The sequence below is a fragment of the Arvicanthis niloticus genome, chromosome 2, assembly GCF_011762505.2.
Source record: "Arvicanthis niloticus isolate mArvNil1 chromosome 2, mArvNil1.pat.X, whole genome shotgun sequence".
NCBI lineage: Eukaryota > Metazoa > Chordata > Mammalia > Rodentia > Muridae > Arvicanthis > Arvicanthis niloticus.
Genome location: NC_047659.1, coordinates 15,661,601 through 15,678,623, shown reverse-complemented (window position 1 = coordinate 15,678,623; position 17,023 = coordinate 15,661,601). Strand labels below are relative to the sequence as shown.

Below are 17,023 nucleotides of genomic sequence, written 5' to 3'. Positions count from 1 at the left end.
GATTACTCTGTCTAGGCAGATATAATCAGTCGACTATTCTGCATGTGTGTCCTTTTCTGGACAGTAATTTGTCTGTAGATGGAGAGAGGCAATTCTTGCCTAGTGGCTGTTACCACACAACTGGAGTAACTCCAAGGATGCTCAATTTCTTCTTAGAATCCAAGACAGGAAGCTGTCAGGAGCAGACAGGTCTCTAATCAATATGAACATTAATATATAAATATTTGTAGCATCAGTTCTATGGACTTCTGATGTTTTGAAAACCAACTATCCATGTAAGGTAACCTGGACTGTTGTCTGTTCACTCCTCTCAGCTGTTTCTAAATAAAATATGGAAAACACCCTAACAATAAACTCAAAAATATGAATTTGCTATAGTCCCTTAACTCATAGGTTAACCGTCCCAAATCAGTTAAAAAAGTTAAAAAAGGGCTGGGTCTAGGCATTGTATTCCTAAATGTGTTATACAGGCACAATGCCCATGAGAGTATCAATATTCATCTCATTTTTATATTAATAAGAGGCTCGTACCAATGAAAACCTTAAATTTGAGATCAAAGTAAATTTTGTACCATATAAGAAATTATAACTTCATCTTGATAATAATTATACAGATTTCTACCAATAGGTTATGGCTATGCAATAAGTCCTAGCTAATCCCCCCTGTTCCAACAAAACCACTACTTGTCCCTAGAAAGACAGACCATTATTAACCACATTAGTCCCCAAGCTCAGGGAATAGGGGCGCTGACTCTTCTTTAACTTCTTCAAGCTGATTAAGGGCGTTGAGATTTTAGAAGAGGGGTGGGGGGAAGAGTAAGTTGATAAGCTTCTGATGCTGTGTCTTCACTGAATCCAGATGGAATTCCAGGACATCAGAGGTTTGGGCAGGTCTACTCAGTATGCTTTTTTTTCCGCTTGTTAAAATTGGTTGTAGTATTTATGTTTCAGATTTTATCCCCTTAGCCTACTTCCTCCCACCACCCAGAAACCTCCTATCCCATCCCCCTCCTCATGCTTCTATGAGGCAGTGACCTCACCTACCCCCCCTCACTATCCCCTCCCCGCCCTCACATTCCCCCCACCCCCACCCCACTGTGTGTTCATTTTTTTTTTTTTTTATGGGACCAAGGAAACTCCTCTCCCACCTATGTCCGACAAGGCCATCCTCCCCTACATATACCTCTGGAGTCTTGGGTCCCTCCTTAAGTGTTCCCAGGCTGGTGGTTTAGACCCTGGGGGGCTCTGGTTGTTTGGTATTATTGCTTTCTACCTGGGGTCAATAACCCTTTTTGCTCCTTCAGTTCTCTCACTAAGTTCTCCATTGGGAAACCCCTGATCATATCAGTGGTTAATTGTGAACATTGTCCTCTGAGTGTGTTAGTCTTTGGCTGACCTCTAAGGAGACAGCTATATCATGTTCCTCACATTATGCACTTCCAGCCATCCACAACAGTGTTTAGATTAGGTGGCTGTACATGGGGTGAATACCCAGGTGGAATGGTCTCCTGATGTCCCCTCCTTCAGTTTCTGTTCCATGTTTTGTTTCCCTATTTGCTCCCTTGAGCATTTTTGTTTCTCGTTCTAAGTAGAACTGAGGCATCCCCTCTTGGTCTTCCTTCTTCATGAGCTTCATGTGGTCTGTGGGTTGAGTCTTCACTAATCCAAGCTTTTGGGCTAACATCCGTGGAGATATGTTTGTGTAACTATCTTCTTTTGGGGTTTTTGGAAGATTACTTTCTTGCTTTTTCTAGGTTATAGTTTCCCTCCTTGTGTTGGAGTTTTCCACCAATTATTCTTTGAAGTGCTGGATTTGTGTTGAGATACTGTGTAAATTTGGATTTGTCATGGAATATTTTGGTTTCTCCATCAATAATGATTGAGAGTTTTGCTGGGTATAGTAGTCTGGGCTGGCATTTGTGTTCTCTTAGGGTCTGTGTGATATCGGTCCAGGATCTTCTGGCTTTTATGGTCTCTGGTGAGAAGTCTGGTGTAATTCTTATAGGTCTGCCTTTATATGTTACTTTGCCTTTTTCCCTTACTGCTTTTAGTATTTTTTCTTTGTTTTGTACATTTGATGTTTTGACCATTATATGGTGGGAAGTATTTCTTTTCTGGTCTAAACTATTTGGAGTTCTGTAAGCTTCTTGTATATTTATGGACATCTCTTTCTTTAGGTTAGGGAAGTTTTCCTCTATAATTTTGTTGAGGATATTTACTGGTCCTTTTAGTTGGGAGTCTTCCTCCTCATCTATACCTATTATCCTTAGGTTTGGCCTTCTCATTGTGTCTTGGATTTCTTGTATATTTTGGGTTAGTAGCTTTTTGTATTTTGCATTTTCTTTGACAGTTGTGTCAATGTTTTTCATGGTATCTTCTGCACATGAGATTCTCTCTTCCATCTCTTGTATTCTGTTGGTGATACTTGTGTCTATGACTCCTGATCTTTTTTTTTAGGTTTTCTATCTCCAGGGTATTGTCCCTTTGTGATTTCTTTAATGTTTCTACTTCCATTTTTAGATCCTGCATGGTTCTGTTTAATTCCTTTTCCCGTTTGGTTGCATTTTCTTGCAATTCCTTAAGGAATTTTTGTGTTTCCTCTTTAAGGGTTTCTATCTGTCTACCAGTGCTCTCCTTAAGTTCTTTGAGAGTGTTATTTATGTCTTTCTTAAAGCCCTCTATCATCATCATGAGAAGTGATTTTAATTCTGATTCCTGCTTTTCTGGTGTGATGGGGTGTTCAGGGCTTGCTCTGATGGGGGAGCTGGGTTCTGATGATGCCATGTAACTTTGGTTTCTGTTGCTTACGTTCTTGCTCTTGCCTTTTGCCATCTGGTTAACTCTAGTGCTGCCTGTACTTGCTGTCTCTGACTGATGCCTGTCTTTCCAGTTATCTAGCTTGTGTCTGATCTCCTAGGGGTCCAGATGTCTCTGTGATCTTTTCCAGCTGCACTGATTACAGTGGTACCTCTAGGATGCCTCAGGATATGGTGCCTCTGAGGTAGTAGTCCAGCTAGGTGTCTACTGTTCTGGGTGCAGTGTCTCCTCTAGAATATCTCAGGATATGTTGTCTGAAGCTCTGAGTTCATTTGTTCCTCTGTGGCTCTGGATTGAGTGGACCTTCCAGTATGTCTCAGGTGGAATCCAGGGTCCACACAACAGCAGACCTGGCAGAGGTCTGATCCAGGCCTCAGATCTGAGAACTAAGTTTCTAAGTTTCTAAGACACTGTCCAAGTTAGAGCGCCTGGGATCCCTGCTTCCTCTGGGTTCTTGGAGGTTGGGGACAGAGCTGCCACCCAAGATCTGCTCAGTGCTCTGGCCCAGACCGGAAGGAACCAGTGTTCCGGGCTGGGAGTGACTTCCTGGGTCCTTTTGGTTCCCAGTTACTCTCTGTTTAGGGCGAGCCCTGCTGTCTGCTTACCTAAGATATTGCCTGAGTTAGAGCGCCTGGGATCCCTGCTTCCTCTGGGTTCTTGGAGGTTGGGGACAGAGCTGCCACCCAAGATCTGCTCAGTGCTCTGGCCCAGACCTTCTTTGGGTTTTTAGATTTAACTTTTTTTTCCAGCTGAGGGATTTTTTTTTTTTTCTACTTCATCTTTGAGACATGTTATTTTTCCCTTCCTTATGATTCAGTCTGTTCAGAGCTTTTCCCCTAAGCCTTTTCACTGACTTTTTCCATATGGAATTTTATTTGTTTGGCTTTTCTTCAGAGAGAATACATTAAATTGTATTTTCATATTTGTTTCTTTCAACTCTTTGGGTTTTTTTTTTAGATTTTATTCAGACATTTATTCATATCATCTTTGAGCTCCTTGAACATATTTATAATGCCATTTTAAAGTCCTTGTTTTGTGCATCAGCAAAGTTGCTTTTCACAGGGAATATTATGATGGGGTGTTTGTAGAGGGGGCATACTGTCTTAGTTGTTCTTGTGTTTTCATGATGATGTCTAGGCAGCTGGAGTTAGGCTATTTGAGGTGTTTAGGATACCTGGTCTTGCCTTTGTTAGGTAGGTGTTTTAATCTTTGCTGTTTACTCTAACTTGTCAGGCTGTGGATCCATTGAATGATACTTGGATTTCAGTATTGGGGCCACTCATTCTGATTTTTTGTTGATTGAATCTTTTTGTCTATTATTGTTTGAGACTAATTCTAGGTGTTGTGCTCGTTTGTCATCTCAATAGTAGATATTATGAATATGTCATGATTTCTTTGTCTGATATTTGAAGAATATTTAGTTTATTCAGTACTTTTTAGCCACCCATAGAATTGCTATGAGCACTTTCGTGCATGGCTTTTGAAATTTTATAGGTATCAAATGACTTAGAAATGTGTCCAGTATACCAGTTTACCCTTCCTCCAACAGGGTATGATATTTATGTTGCCCTTTGTTTGCATCATTTGGCACTACTGGATGTTTTTCTGATATGAAATGCTACTTTTCATTTGCATATCACATGATCATTTTCTCTATTCTTTTTTGACTTTCTGAATTCTAAATATTAAAAATGTCTTAGCATTCAGTCCTCAGCCGTCTGTCTTTATTTATAATGATTCAGTTAGTCTTCTGTCTCAAAATTTTTTTTTAACAAAAATTCCCCTAAATTTGTATTTTCATCTGATTACTAGCTCTCCAATCCACAGTGCCTTTTCATCACCATCACTTGAATTCCTTGTTTAACAACAGCTCAGATCTAAGATATTTAAAATCTAAATTCTAAAAAAAGTCTTAATTTTAATTTTATGTGCATGAGTGTTTTGCCTGCATGTATGTCTGTGTACCATGTATGTTCCTGATACCTGAGGAAGTTCAAACAGGGCATCAGATCCCTTGGAAATGGAGTCACAGATGGTTCTGATTCACACATAAAGGTGCTGGGAATCAAACTTAGGTTCTCTGGATGAGCAGCCAATGTTCTTAATTGCTAAGCCATCACTTCAGCCCTTAAAATCTAAACTCTTATCCTCTGTTTCTGTTCTTTTTTTCCAGGCACTAGACATTTCCCATCTTCTGTATTTGGCTAAAATTCATTGAGTCAGTCTTGAGTTCTCTTATTGATTACTGAGAACACTTCTTACAGTTCTTTAGTATACCCACTACTTTATAAGTGGTTAGGGTCTGGGCCAAATGTTTAAGAGGTTCTTGATCTCTTATTCATTGAAGGTAAGGGTTCACAGACTAGTCAAAGAAGCAAGATGACCTAATTTGGAGCAAAGCAGTAGTGCAGATCAGAGGAATACACCGTCAAAATTGACATATGAGTGAGTGTATTTAAGGACCCCAGTTACTGTTTGGGGTTTCCTTTTCTGGGGTTCAAGAAAAGGAATTTGGGTGGTACTGTATTTTGATTGATAGATTAGGTCATTCATTTTTTTCTACTGTGCATTTCCTTTCCAATAATGCATCTGATTTTAATCATATACCCATCCTCTTATGCATAGCATAAATGATAATGCAGTGATTTCCCCTAAAAGTTTACTAGAAGACACAATTTTACCTTACTTGGCACCCAAACCAGTTTGGCTGAATCTGCTTTTCTTCATATTTGCATGTCAATTGCACACATTGGTAATATACTTGAGTAGAAATTGTCTTTATTTGATTGCTACTAGGGGTGAAATTTAAACAGTTGTTCTAGGATGAGAGTACATGTTGACCAGTTCAGTTTGGGAATTGAATGCATTCTGAGATTTCTGAGTGCATTGTTTCGAGATGGATTTGTACACAAAGTATGTGCAGGTAAAGAAACTAGGCTTCCAAGTACATCATTAAAAGTTGTGTGTGAGTGCATGTGTGCATTGTATGTTTATGCATAAACAAAACCAAATGGGGCCCTAGGCACTGAAACTGTCTCCTGTTTGTGCCTACATCACTGTTATATAGCATGTTGTAATTAGTCTCCACCACTGTGCCTAAGCTCTTTGAGAATAAGGGTTTGTTTGTGTCTGTTACATGCTAAATACTTGAAACTGCCTGTACATGGTAAATGCTGAAAAATACTTCTTATTGAATAAATGCATTCATGAGTTTATAATGGGAAAGATAAGAGGCACTGGCTTTGGGTGCTTGTGAGGATTAAGTTATTACATGTAAATGATTTAAAGGGGATGGTATCAGACCTATGTTGTGGAACACTTATATTTTATGAAAAATATTTTGCCTCAGAAATGATTTCATTATTAGACCACAAATGTCTTGTTAAATGTAAGCCTGTGTTTTTCCTGATTACTGTGATCATTAGCTCTTTCCCAGTGGCAGGGTTGATAAGATGAAGCCACAGAGCTCTTTCCATGTAGCTGTAATACTTAAATCTCTGTATTCAACTAGCTTATAATTTCTAGCCAGTTAAAGAGCTTCTTTTAATTTAAGGTAATGAATGAGAGAAAGATTGAATAAACATAGTCCCTTTTTAAGGCTCTAGAAGACTGACAAACAGTTGTATGCAGATGAGACAGGAACACTAAGCAGATGTTGATTTTTGTTGGAGAATATCAAGATTGAGCTGATTATAAAATATTGACTCAAACAACTGCTGAACTCAGTGATTATGCCAAGGGACAATAAATCTTTTGTTGTTGTTGTTTGTTTGTTTTTGTTTGTGTGTGTGTGTGTGTGTGTGTGTGTGTGTTTGAGACAGGGTTTCTCTGTATAGCCTGGGCTGTCCTGGAACTCACTCTGTAGACCAGGCTGGCCTCCAACTCAGAAATCTGCGCCTCTGCCTCCTAAGTGCTAGGATTAAAGGCGTGCACCACCACAGCCTGACAGGACAATAAATCATAATAGTGAAAAAAAATAGAGAATTTCACTGTTCTAAATTTTTTCTTGAAGTAACTTATTTTTAAACTGAAGACAATTTATTAACATTCGTAGACAGGCTGATTACCTTTCCTCTCTTTCTCTTTGAAACTTGGGTAGCAAAGCTCCTACTTACACCTGGGAGCATTGCTAAGTGGTTGCTTCATCCAACATTGGGTTAGTATCAGTCAGTTTAGGTTTCTTTCTATTACATTGTTCCTAAGTGTCAGGTTAAAATAGAAGGTTATTTGTAAAATAGAAGACAAATAGGAAATATCTTTGAACTGCAAAATGTAGTTAAGGACACAAAATATTTATGCAAATAGACAATAACGCGCTATGTTCTTTTGGTAAAGTAGGAAGTTGGTAGGAGAAAAACCTCATAGAAAACTGCATAAAATCTTGCAGGAGACTTATAATTGCAAAAGAACTTATAAATTGATGATCAAATTTATAAAAGCACAAGGTTTTAATTTATTTACAATTGCTATAAGCAATTTAAAAATAAAAGGATAGATGAATTCTTCTAATGGTAATACTTTTAATCATCTGATACATAGATGACAGACTTTCTGTTCATGTTTATAACAGAGGTGAATATGTGCCATTCTAATCTGTTTGGTCTCTGTACTAAAGGACCTAAGACTGGGTAACATAAATAATAAAGGGTTATTACTCACAGTTATGCAAACTGGAAATCTAAGCTTAGAAGGCTGCACCCTGTAGCCTGTTTGGTAATGTGTTTTTTTGACACAAGGTTTTACTATGTAGCTCTGGCTGTCCCAGTATTCACTATGTAGACCAGGCTGGCCTCAAACTTACAGAGATTTGTTTGTCTTTGACTTCTGAGAGTAGAGATTAAAGGTTTGCACCATCACTGCCCAGTACTTCATAGTAGTCCATTTCTTTTTTTTTTTTTCTTTTCTTTTCTTTTGTTTTGGTTTTTTTTTTTTTTTTTTTTTTTGTTTTTGTTTTGTTTTTTTGAGACAGGGTTTCTCTGTGTAGCCCTGGCTGTCCTGGAACTCACTCTGTAGACCAGGCTGGCCTCGAACTCAGAAATCCACCTGCCTCTGCCTCCCAAGTGCTGGAATTAAAGGCGTGCACCATCACCGCCTGGCTTAGTAGTCCATTTCTTACAGATGGTACCTGCTGTATTTATTCACATGGAAGAGGCAATCTCTTTGAGGCACTTTACAAGCTCACTAATGTTTATTAAGGTTTTGCCTCTCACATAGCCTCCCTCTCAACCATCATTGCATAGGGAATTAAAGTTCAGCATATTTAGTATAGAATCATCTAAATCATAGCATAGACATAAACATGGGCATACCTGAATAAACATAGAATAGGTATTTACAAAAATATTAATAAAATGGCTTCAAAAGAACATTCTAAATTATAAATACAGCATTTTAATTGAACACTGAAAAGCTTGTATGATCTTTATTGTGACTTGAGATTTTTTTTCACTCAAACATTAAATAAGGATCATGATTATAACTAAAGCTCTTGTAATTGTTTGTAGGTGCTGGGTCTTCAGCTCTAAAGAGGCCATTTGAAGATGGATTAGGGGATGATAAAGATCCCAACAAGAAGATGAAACGAAACTTAAGGAAAAGTATGTAAATCCTTATTCTTATGACGGGAACTAGATAAAGGTTTATCGTTTCAGTCAATTGCATTGACTTTGAATTTTAAGAATAGACCTTAGTCGACAAAATTGGTAATTGAAGAACTTTGAGCTTCTAAATTTCATTGCTTAAGATATCAATGCTGACAAATAGCAATTAATGTGACATTTTTTTTTACCAACCTGTTATATAAGAAATTTAAAGATGATTTATGGATTGGATTTGTATTTGTTTTCTCTTTTTCGAGATACATGAGAAATGTAAAAACATTCTTTAGATTTGTGTATTTTATGTCTATGAATGTTTTGCCTGTATGTATGTATTTGTACCATGTGTATGCCTGGTGCATGCGAAGGTCAGAAGAAGGTCTTGGCTACTCTAGCAATGGAATTACAGATGTGATAAGCCTCCATGTGGATGCTGGGAATTGAACCCAGATCTTCTGCAAGGGCAGCAATTGCTCTTACCTGTGGATCCATCTATCTAGACCATCACATGGGGAATTTATAGTGGTTAATAGGATCTACAGATGTATAGCTTGAAGCTTTCAAGTTTAATTTTTAATCTTAATTTCTCTTTCTTTCATAGTTCTGGATAGTAAAGCAATAGATCTTATGAATGCACTAATGAGATTAAATCAGATCAGGCCCGGGCTTCAGTATAAGCTTTTGTCACAGTCTGGCCCTGTCCATGCTCCAGTCTTCACAATGTCTGTAGATGTGGATGGCACAACATACGAAGCCTCAGGACCATCCAAGAAAACAGCAAAGCTTCATGTGGCAGTGAAGGTATAGTACTTCCTTTGTTTTGTTCTTATAAAATGCTTACTTGTGTCTTTAAAACTTTAAGGACAGTAACATAGAAACTTTTTTCACCTGTGGATCATATTTGTTGTTGTAACATAATATACAGTTTAGAAAATAGAAAAACAAAGATATCAGTATCATATTTCTGAGGCACAGATATTTATACATGATACATTGTGGTTATGCCCTGTTCTTGAGAATACTTTTTATAGTTTGAGGATTTTGGAACAGTCAGTTATGCATGTCGACAATTTCCAAATAATGAAATATCTCAATAAATAAATAAATTTGATTTATTATAGAGTAATGCCAAAATGTCACAGATCATGCAGGTGCACTGAAAACTGATTGTTACTTAAATCCTGTCATGTAAGACTATATGATGTAAAATACTTAGTTTTGTAATTATAGACATCACATTTGCTTAAATTTGGTTAAAGTAGAGCAAATACTATGCTAGATGCTTAGGTAAGAGTTTATGGAGTTTAGTGTGGATAAAATGGAGACACAAATAGCACATATATGCAAAATGTATTGCATATGAGGTAGTGATTAGAACTATGTAGAAAAATAATAACGTGAAAAAATATTCTGTTTAGTTTACAAGTTGGATGCTTAAGTATGATGAGGATATGAGTTTAAAATGAGACTGTAAATTGAACCCAAGACTTAAAAAAGAGAGTGTTTGATACCTGCTCTAGTTGTTTTTTATTGCTGTGATAAAGACTATGACCAAAATCATTGTGGGCTGGAAAAGGTTTATTTCAGCTTACAGCTTACATACAGTCCATCATAATGGGAAAGGAGGACAGAAACTTCGAGGAAAGGACCAATGTATAAGTCATAAAGGAATGTTGCTAAGGCTTTCTCAATATGCTTTCTTATAAAATCCAAGGAGTGGTATTGCTCCTAGTAGGCTAGGTCTTCCCACGTTAGTAATTAAAGAAAGAAAAAAAAAAAAAGCCAACAGACTTATTGACAGGTAGGCTTGATGGAGGCATTTTCTTGATTGAGATTCCCTCTTCCCAGACGACATAAACTTGTGTCAAGATGAAAAACAAGAAAACAAAAATAAAACTCACCAGTGCAAAGGAGCTGTACCCTGAGAATGAAGAAGAAATTTAAAGCTAAATTATGCAGTATCTATGACATAAGAACAGCCAGTTGATTTCTGAGAGTCACATTGTGTTGGTGTAAGGGTTAGGTGGGCATTTCTTCTTTAATAGTTGTTCACAAAATAGGATATCAATGATCCTTAGTGGATTGTCTTCTTTTACAGTAAGATAGTGGCCTTATAGCAACTTCAGTAAAATTTGCAGATGTCTTGGTATAGTGGCATTTTTTTTTTTATGCAGTGAATTAGATGTTAACTACTTTTATTTGATGCAGTAATAAAATATTATATTATACTATGATGGACTATTTTAACCTAATTTTTGGTAAACATGGAGGAGTTTGTACCCTTAATGGTGTTTCAGTTTGCTTTCTTACACATTCTAGGGGTGTTTATACACACACTTGAAAGATCAGTTACAAATCTAATGGCATTGGATCAGAGGAGTTAACCTCTTTTGTGTTTTAGAAGTAGATGGCTTTCATGCTTTTTTTCTTTTCTTTTTTGTCTTTAATTGGAGTTTGGGTAGAATGTACAGTTTAGAAGTAAATCTGAACTAGCCTGTTGAGAACCGCACTAGCCCAGGTTCGGGTGCCAAAAAATGTTGAGGCCCGAGCTGCCCCACTTTGGGCGGCCAAAAATGTTGCGGTCCTCTCCACTCTACGCTTGGCGGCCATTGTATCCCGGCCCAAGCTGCTGCTCTGGTCCTCGAGGGTTGGGGTTCAGCAAGAGAGAGAGTGAGGACGGACTCGAAGAATGGAGACCAGACAGAGTGTGTTTCAATCCCGTTTATTCTTCAGTCTCTCTTCCTAGTCCAAGTCCCAAGTCTTGAGTTCCTAGTTCCTAGTTGTACTCCTCCTAGTTCCTAGTTGTACTCCTTCTGTTCTCTTCCGAGTGTCTAATGTCTACTCCTACTCCTAGTATCTGAATCTCTGTTACTCCAAATTGTTCTCTAAGTTGTACTCTCTAAAGTGTCTGATTCTCTGATACTCCAAATTGTTCTGAACTCTCCTGTCTGCCTCTCGCCTTTTATATGTCTCACTTCTAAGCCATGCCTTTTGGTCACGCCTTTAAATCATGCCCTTAGGTCTTGTCTCTAAATCTGATCTCTAAGTCACACCTTTAAGTCACATACCTGTAATCTCACACAGCCAAGGAAAGTCCTGGGTATCTAAAGCAAGATGTTATCAGAATGTGCTCAGCTGTTGTAGGCTATTGTAATACAAGTCTCATGTCAGGGTATATGGCTCAAGATGGCTGCAAAGCTGATAGCCGCTTTCTGCTAAAAGTCGGCTCCCAACACTAGCCTGTGGTCCTTTCTGGATTTTCCCATTCTTAGACTAGTTTATGTATTGGGCAGCTATGTTCTAGAGTTTGCTTTCTGTGTTGAGCAATGAGGCAAAGAGTTCTTTCTGAAGTTTTTACTTTTTTTTTTTTTTTTAAACATTTTGTGTGTGTGTTGGGGTGGGTGTACATAACGTGAAGGCTTGAGTGACTGTCAGAGGAGAACTTGCAAGAGTCTATCCTCTGTACTTTATGGGATCCAAGGATTAAGCTCAGTACAAGCTTTTCAGGGTGGGTTTTTTTTTTTTTTTTTTCATCTTATTTTGTAAAAGTTGGCTATTATTTCTTTTTTTATGTGCTATGTGTGTTCATTATAATTTAGAGAATGCATGATATATTTTTACTTCTGACAGGTAGAAATAATAGTAATGATTTTACATTAAGTATAGTTGGTGCATTTTTTCCAATTTTTTTTTTTTTAACTTAAGGTTGCAATTCTAAAATTCAAGAGAGTTTACCATGTTCGATGTAAACATGGAGTTTATATTAACTGGGTGGTAAAACCCAAGCTGAATTGATGCAGGGCTATTTTTAGTCTTTATTCTATTTAATGTTTCTATATATGAATATATGGCAGTACTTGAAAATTCACTTGGATTTGGCAAATAATTTGGTGTATGTTTTATGTTGGATTTTGGGAATGGAAACTTAAGAATTCTCAAAGCAAATTGGCTCTAAGAGCAGTATCTGTATGTTGTACATACAAATGTACATAAAGTAATTTCATGTTGCTTTGCTCATCTAAACATTTTTTTTCTATCAAAGATAGTTCTATTATTAACTGATGGCTGAAAATTTCATTTTTATCAAGCTATCATGAAGTAATTATTTTGGATGTTTCAGTTTTTTGCTTTATGTATTTTGACCTTGTCTGATTATCCTCTAAGATCCATTCTAGAGATGGGATTACTGGGTCAAAGTTAATGGATAATTCATTTAAAATGTATCAGGAATCCCGTTAGATATCAGCAATAAATTACCAAATTGTAATTCTTGAAGGTTATCCACATATTTACTAATGAGTTCAAGAGACGATGTTGCATTTATAAAGACAGATCTTTTGATAAAACTTGTAGTCCATCCTTCAGTAGCATTGTGATGGGAACTCTACCTTTCCAGAATCTAAAACCAAACCAAACCAAGCCTAATAATAATAGAAATAATAGAAATCTGTCACTGCCATGTGAGAGTGGCTTAGCTATCCAGCTACAGCTTCCTCTCCTCTTGCAGCTCTTTTTCCTGAAAGCCCCTGACAGAGGGTATACCTAACATACTTACTGTGATGAAAATAATGATAGTTGGTGTGGATAAAAGATAACATAAAGGGAACAAGGAGTGAAGACTTTTGTTTTAAATATGTGGTCTCACTCTGTAGACTTAACTGTCCTGGAACTAACTCTATAGACCAGGATGGTCTTGAACTCAAGAGATCTGCCTTCTTCCTCTCAATGGCTGTGACTAAGGGCATTTACTAAATGTGGTGACCTTTTAGAGAAGTGTTTAGAGCCATTAGGTGCTCTGAAAACCTGGTATCAGACCTCCTTCCTACAGAAGCTATGAATGTTAGTTTCTTTTGAGTAGAGAGTCATGGAGTATTTTCTTTTTCTTTTTTCTATACAAATTGTAAAAATCTTTCTTTTCTCTAATTTATTCTTCTCTCATACAGTACATCCTAATTATAGCCTCATCTCTCTCCATCCTTCTCAGTCTCCCTCTTGCTCCACTTCTGTCTCCCAGATCCACTGTTCCTCTATTTCCCTTCAGAAAAAAGCAGGCTCTTCTTATTGGAGTCAGTAAGATTATTTCATGAAGATATTTGAGTATAATTTCTTTTCCTGCTTAATTCATTTAAAATATTTCTTTGCTAATACTGATATGTAAATGTAAGGCTATGAATTTTCCTCTGAGGCTATATTTAGTTACTGCTTAATATTGATTTTTGTAATTAATATTATTTTTTATTTTTATTGGATATTTTATTTACATTTCAGATGCCATCCCCTTTCCCCATCCCCCCCACCCAAAGCCCCTATCGCATGCCCCCTTTCCCTTTTTGTTTTATGCACTTTTAAAAAAAATGTTAATCAAAGGCTTTATAAGTTTGGTAATGCTCAATCAGAAGTGTAACCCAATACCCAACCTAGATATATCAACTATCTTTGACTGGTGGAGACACGTGAACATCTGCCACCATCCCCCCCCCCCCCCCCCATCACCTAGCTTCTCCTCTCCTTACTCCTTCTCTTCCTCTCGGTACTCCTCCCACTTTAGCTCCTCTTACATATCACCCTTCCTGTTAAAATAAAACTTTTCTCTCAAAATACAATTAGAACATAATTATGCCAATTTGTACCAGTGAGGTACAAGATAGTTATAACCTATTGGTAGAAATCTGTATAATTATTATCAAGATGAAGTTACAATTTCTTTTTCTTTTTTTTGGGGGGGGGAGGGTTTCAAGACAGGATTTCTCTGTGTAGCCCTGGCTGTTCTGGAACTCACTCTGTAGACCAAGCTGGCCTCCAATTCAGAAACTCAGAAATCCACCTGCCTCTGCCTCCCTAGTGCTGGGATTAGAGGCGTGCGCCAACACTACCCGGCTGACAATTTCTTAAATGGTACAAAATTTACTTTGATTTCAAATTAAGGTTTTCTTTGGTACGAGCTTCTTATTGACATAAAAGTGAGATGAATATTGATACTCTCATAGGCATTATGCCTATATAACACATTTAGGAATACAAGGCCTAGACCCAATCCTTCTTTAACTTTTTCAACTGATTTGAGATGGTTAGCCTGTGAGTTAAGGGACTATAGCAAATTCATGGCTTTGAGTTTATTGTTAGGGTGTTTTCTATATTTTATTTAGAAATAGCTGAGCGGAGTTAACAGACTACAGTCCAAATTTCCTTACATGGATAGTTGGTTTTTAAAATGTCAGAAGTCCACAGAATTGATGTTAGAAACATTTCTGTATTAATGTTCATTTTGATTAGAGTATTTTCTTTTCACTCTAAATGCCCAGTCTTTCTTAGTTTTTAATCTGTATCAGGTGACTCAACTTTCTTATTGGAAAGTGGGCCATAGTTACATACATAACTTGATTTTAAGTTACCGTATTTCTGTGAATTATATTGAGTTTTAAGCTCAGTTGATGTGTTTAATAGGTGTGTTTTCTAGATACTTAAACTCACTTTAATATACTGTTTTTTCTTTTTATTGAGATTGATTCCAAAGCAAGTTTAATTCTGCCAAAGAAAATAAGACAGTTGTTAAGTAGGTAAAAATAGATTCTACACAGGAAATATTGCATTGGGCTGGTGGTAATGAAAATGCTTCAGTATATAATTGGACCTAATTTTTACTCCAAAATTTGTTGCCAAGGATCTAGAGGGATGAATGGGTGGGAAATTACTAAGAGGAAACATCAGGGGCAATAAAGCAGGATTTCTGACTAAACAAAATGTGTGTGTGTGTGTGTGTGTGTGTGTGTGTGAGAGAGAGAGAGAGAGAGAGAGAGAGAGAGAGAGAGAGAGAGAGAGAGAGAGAAGACTGTGATTGTATAGGTGTATACACATGTGGGGGGGGCAGAAATGTGCATCGGACATTTTTGTTTTGTTTTGTTTTGTTTTGTTTTTATCACTTTAGGCTTTATTCTCTCGAAGTGGGATGTATCCCTGAACTATGCTGGAAGCCAGCAGGTCTCATCTATTCCTTTTGTCTCTGCCCTACATGGAACTGAGATTACTGGTATATATAGGATGCTGTGCTTGTAACATGAGTGTTGGGATCCAAACCCAGGTCCCCTCTCTATTGTACAGCAAGGAGTTTTTACTACTGAACCATCTGTTCAGGCCTAAAGTAGCAGAATTCTTTCTGAGGGCAGGCCAGTGTAATTGGACATCATATTCGAGATTGTGTGAGACGAGACGATTTGTTCAGATGTTGTGAATAATTAGATAGGAACAGAACTGGCCTAATTTAGCAGGATTCTTGGTGCAATCAATGGGCTACTGAGAATAAGGATCAAAGATGGAGCCTAATTTAAAAAAAAAAAAACAAAAAAAAAAAACCAAAACAAAAAAGACCCAGAGATCCGAGCTAGAGTTTAGTCAAGAAGAGTTTTTACCAATTGTAGAGAGCACTTCACTTCTGACTGTAACCTGTGGTAATTATACTCTAAGAAAGTATGTGTTAAAAAAATGACTTGAAATTTCTTATTAGTCCTTTCCGTTTTTAGTTAACTTTCCCTCTAGATTGAATCAAGATTGAATCTAGATTGAATGTATGCCAGGCAAGAGCTCCAATTATGAGTTATGTGTCTGCCTTTTATTAGTTATCCTAGGGATTTGTTTATTTTTATATGTGGATAAGTGTTTTTGCCTGTGTATATGTATGTATGCTGGTCCATGAAGTTGGTCAAAAGAGTACTGGGTGTCCTTCAACTAGAGTTACAGGTGGTTGTAGGCCACTACATGAGTATTGGGAACCTAACTTAGGTCCTCTGCAAGATCATCCAGTGCTCTTAATGGCTGAAGCTCTTTACAACCCTTATCTGTAATTCAAAAAGTTACTAGGTATCTGTTTGTTTTGAAAGTGGATACTGAATCTGATAGTGGTAGTGCATAGCTTTTTAATCCCAGGACTCAGGAGGCAGAGGTAGGTGGATCTTTGTGAGTTGGAGATCGGCCTGGTCTATAGAACTAGTTCCAGGGACAGTTAAAGCTACACAGAGAAACCCTGTCTCCAAAAACCAAAAACAAACAAAAAGGAAAAGCGGATACTGTATTCCCTCAAGAGATAATACATCACTTTTATGTACTGAATTGTGTTGCTGTTGTAACTTATGTTAATAATAAGCAAATGACTTAGGACAAGTGAAAAAAGCAAAGAAGTGGTATTAAATAATTAGCATCTCACATTTAAATTATCTATGTTATAATGGGAAGCATTCTCTCCTATGCTTTGTGATTCTAAGATTTGAACCCAAGGCCTTATGATCCCTAGGCAAGTGCCCCAGTTCTGATCTACATCCCTCTGTATGCCTTTATACCAGAGGAAACACGTTTCATTATTGGTGATACTTGGCTTTTGACCTGTAGTGGGCATTATTAATGGTAGTTTTGTACTGATGGCTCTTGTCCAGGATGAGGTTTCTCCGGGAGAGCATTATTTGCAGGACTCAGAGGAGCAGGTGTTTTATTTATAAGATACTGATGTCACTAACCAAGTTGATGTTAGTGTACTGAATGTGAATTGCTGTCTAAGTACTTTTAGAACCTAGGATGCTAAAAGGAATTCTTGGCTTTAATGTCATATAAACACAAGGAAT

At 37.3% G+C, this 17,023-nt stretch overlaps 1 protein-coding gene across 3 annotated transcripts in view; it reads left to right on the top strand.

Annotated features, from left to right (window-relative positions):
- Window positions 1-17,023, top strand: part of Strbp (spermatid perinuclear RNA binding protein) — a 133,304-nt gene that overhangs the window by 84,610 nt on the left and 31,671 nt on the right. For all 3 annotated transcript variants that reach the window (XR_013108550.1, XM_076928659.1, XM_034494785.2), the window contains 2 exons: window positions 8,322-8,414; window positions 9,016-9,215. Coding sequence is in view for 2 of the 3 variants with exons in the window: in XM_076928659.1 (XP_076784774.1) it covers window positions 8,322-8,414; window positions 9,016-9,215 (293 nt within the window). In the remaining variant the exon portion in view is untranslated. The remainder of the gene's footprint in view (window positions 1-8,321; window positions 8,415-9,015; window positions 9,216-17,023) is intronic.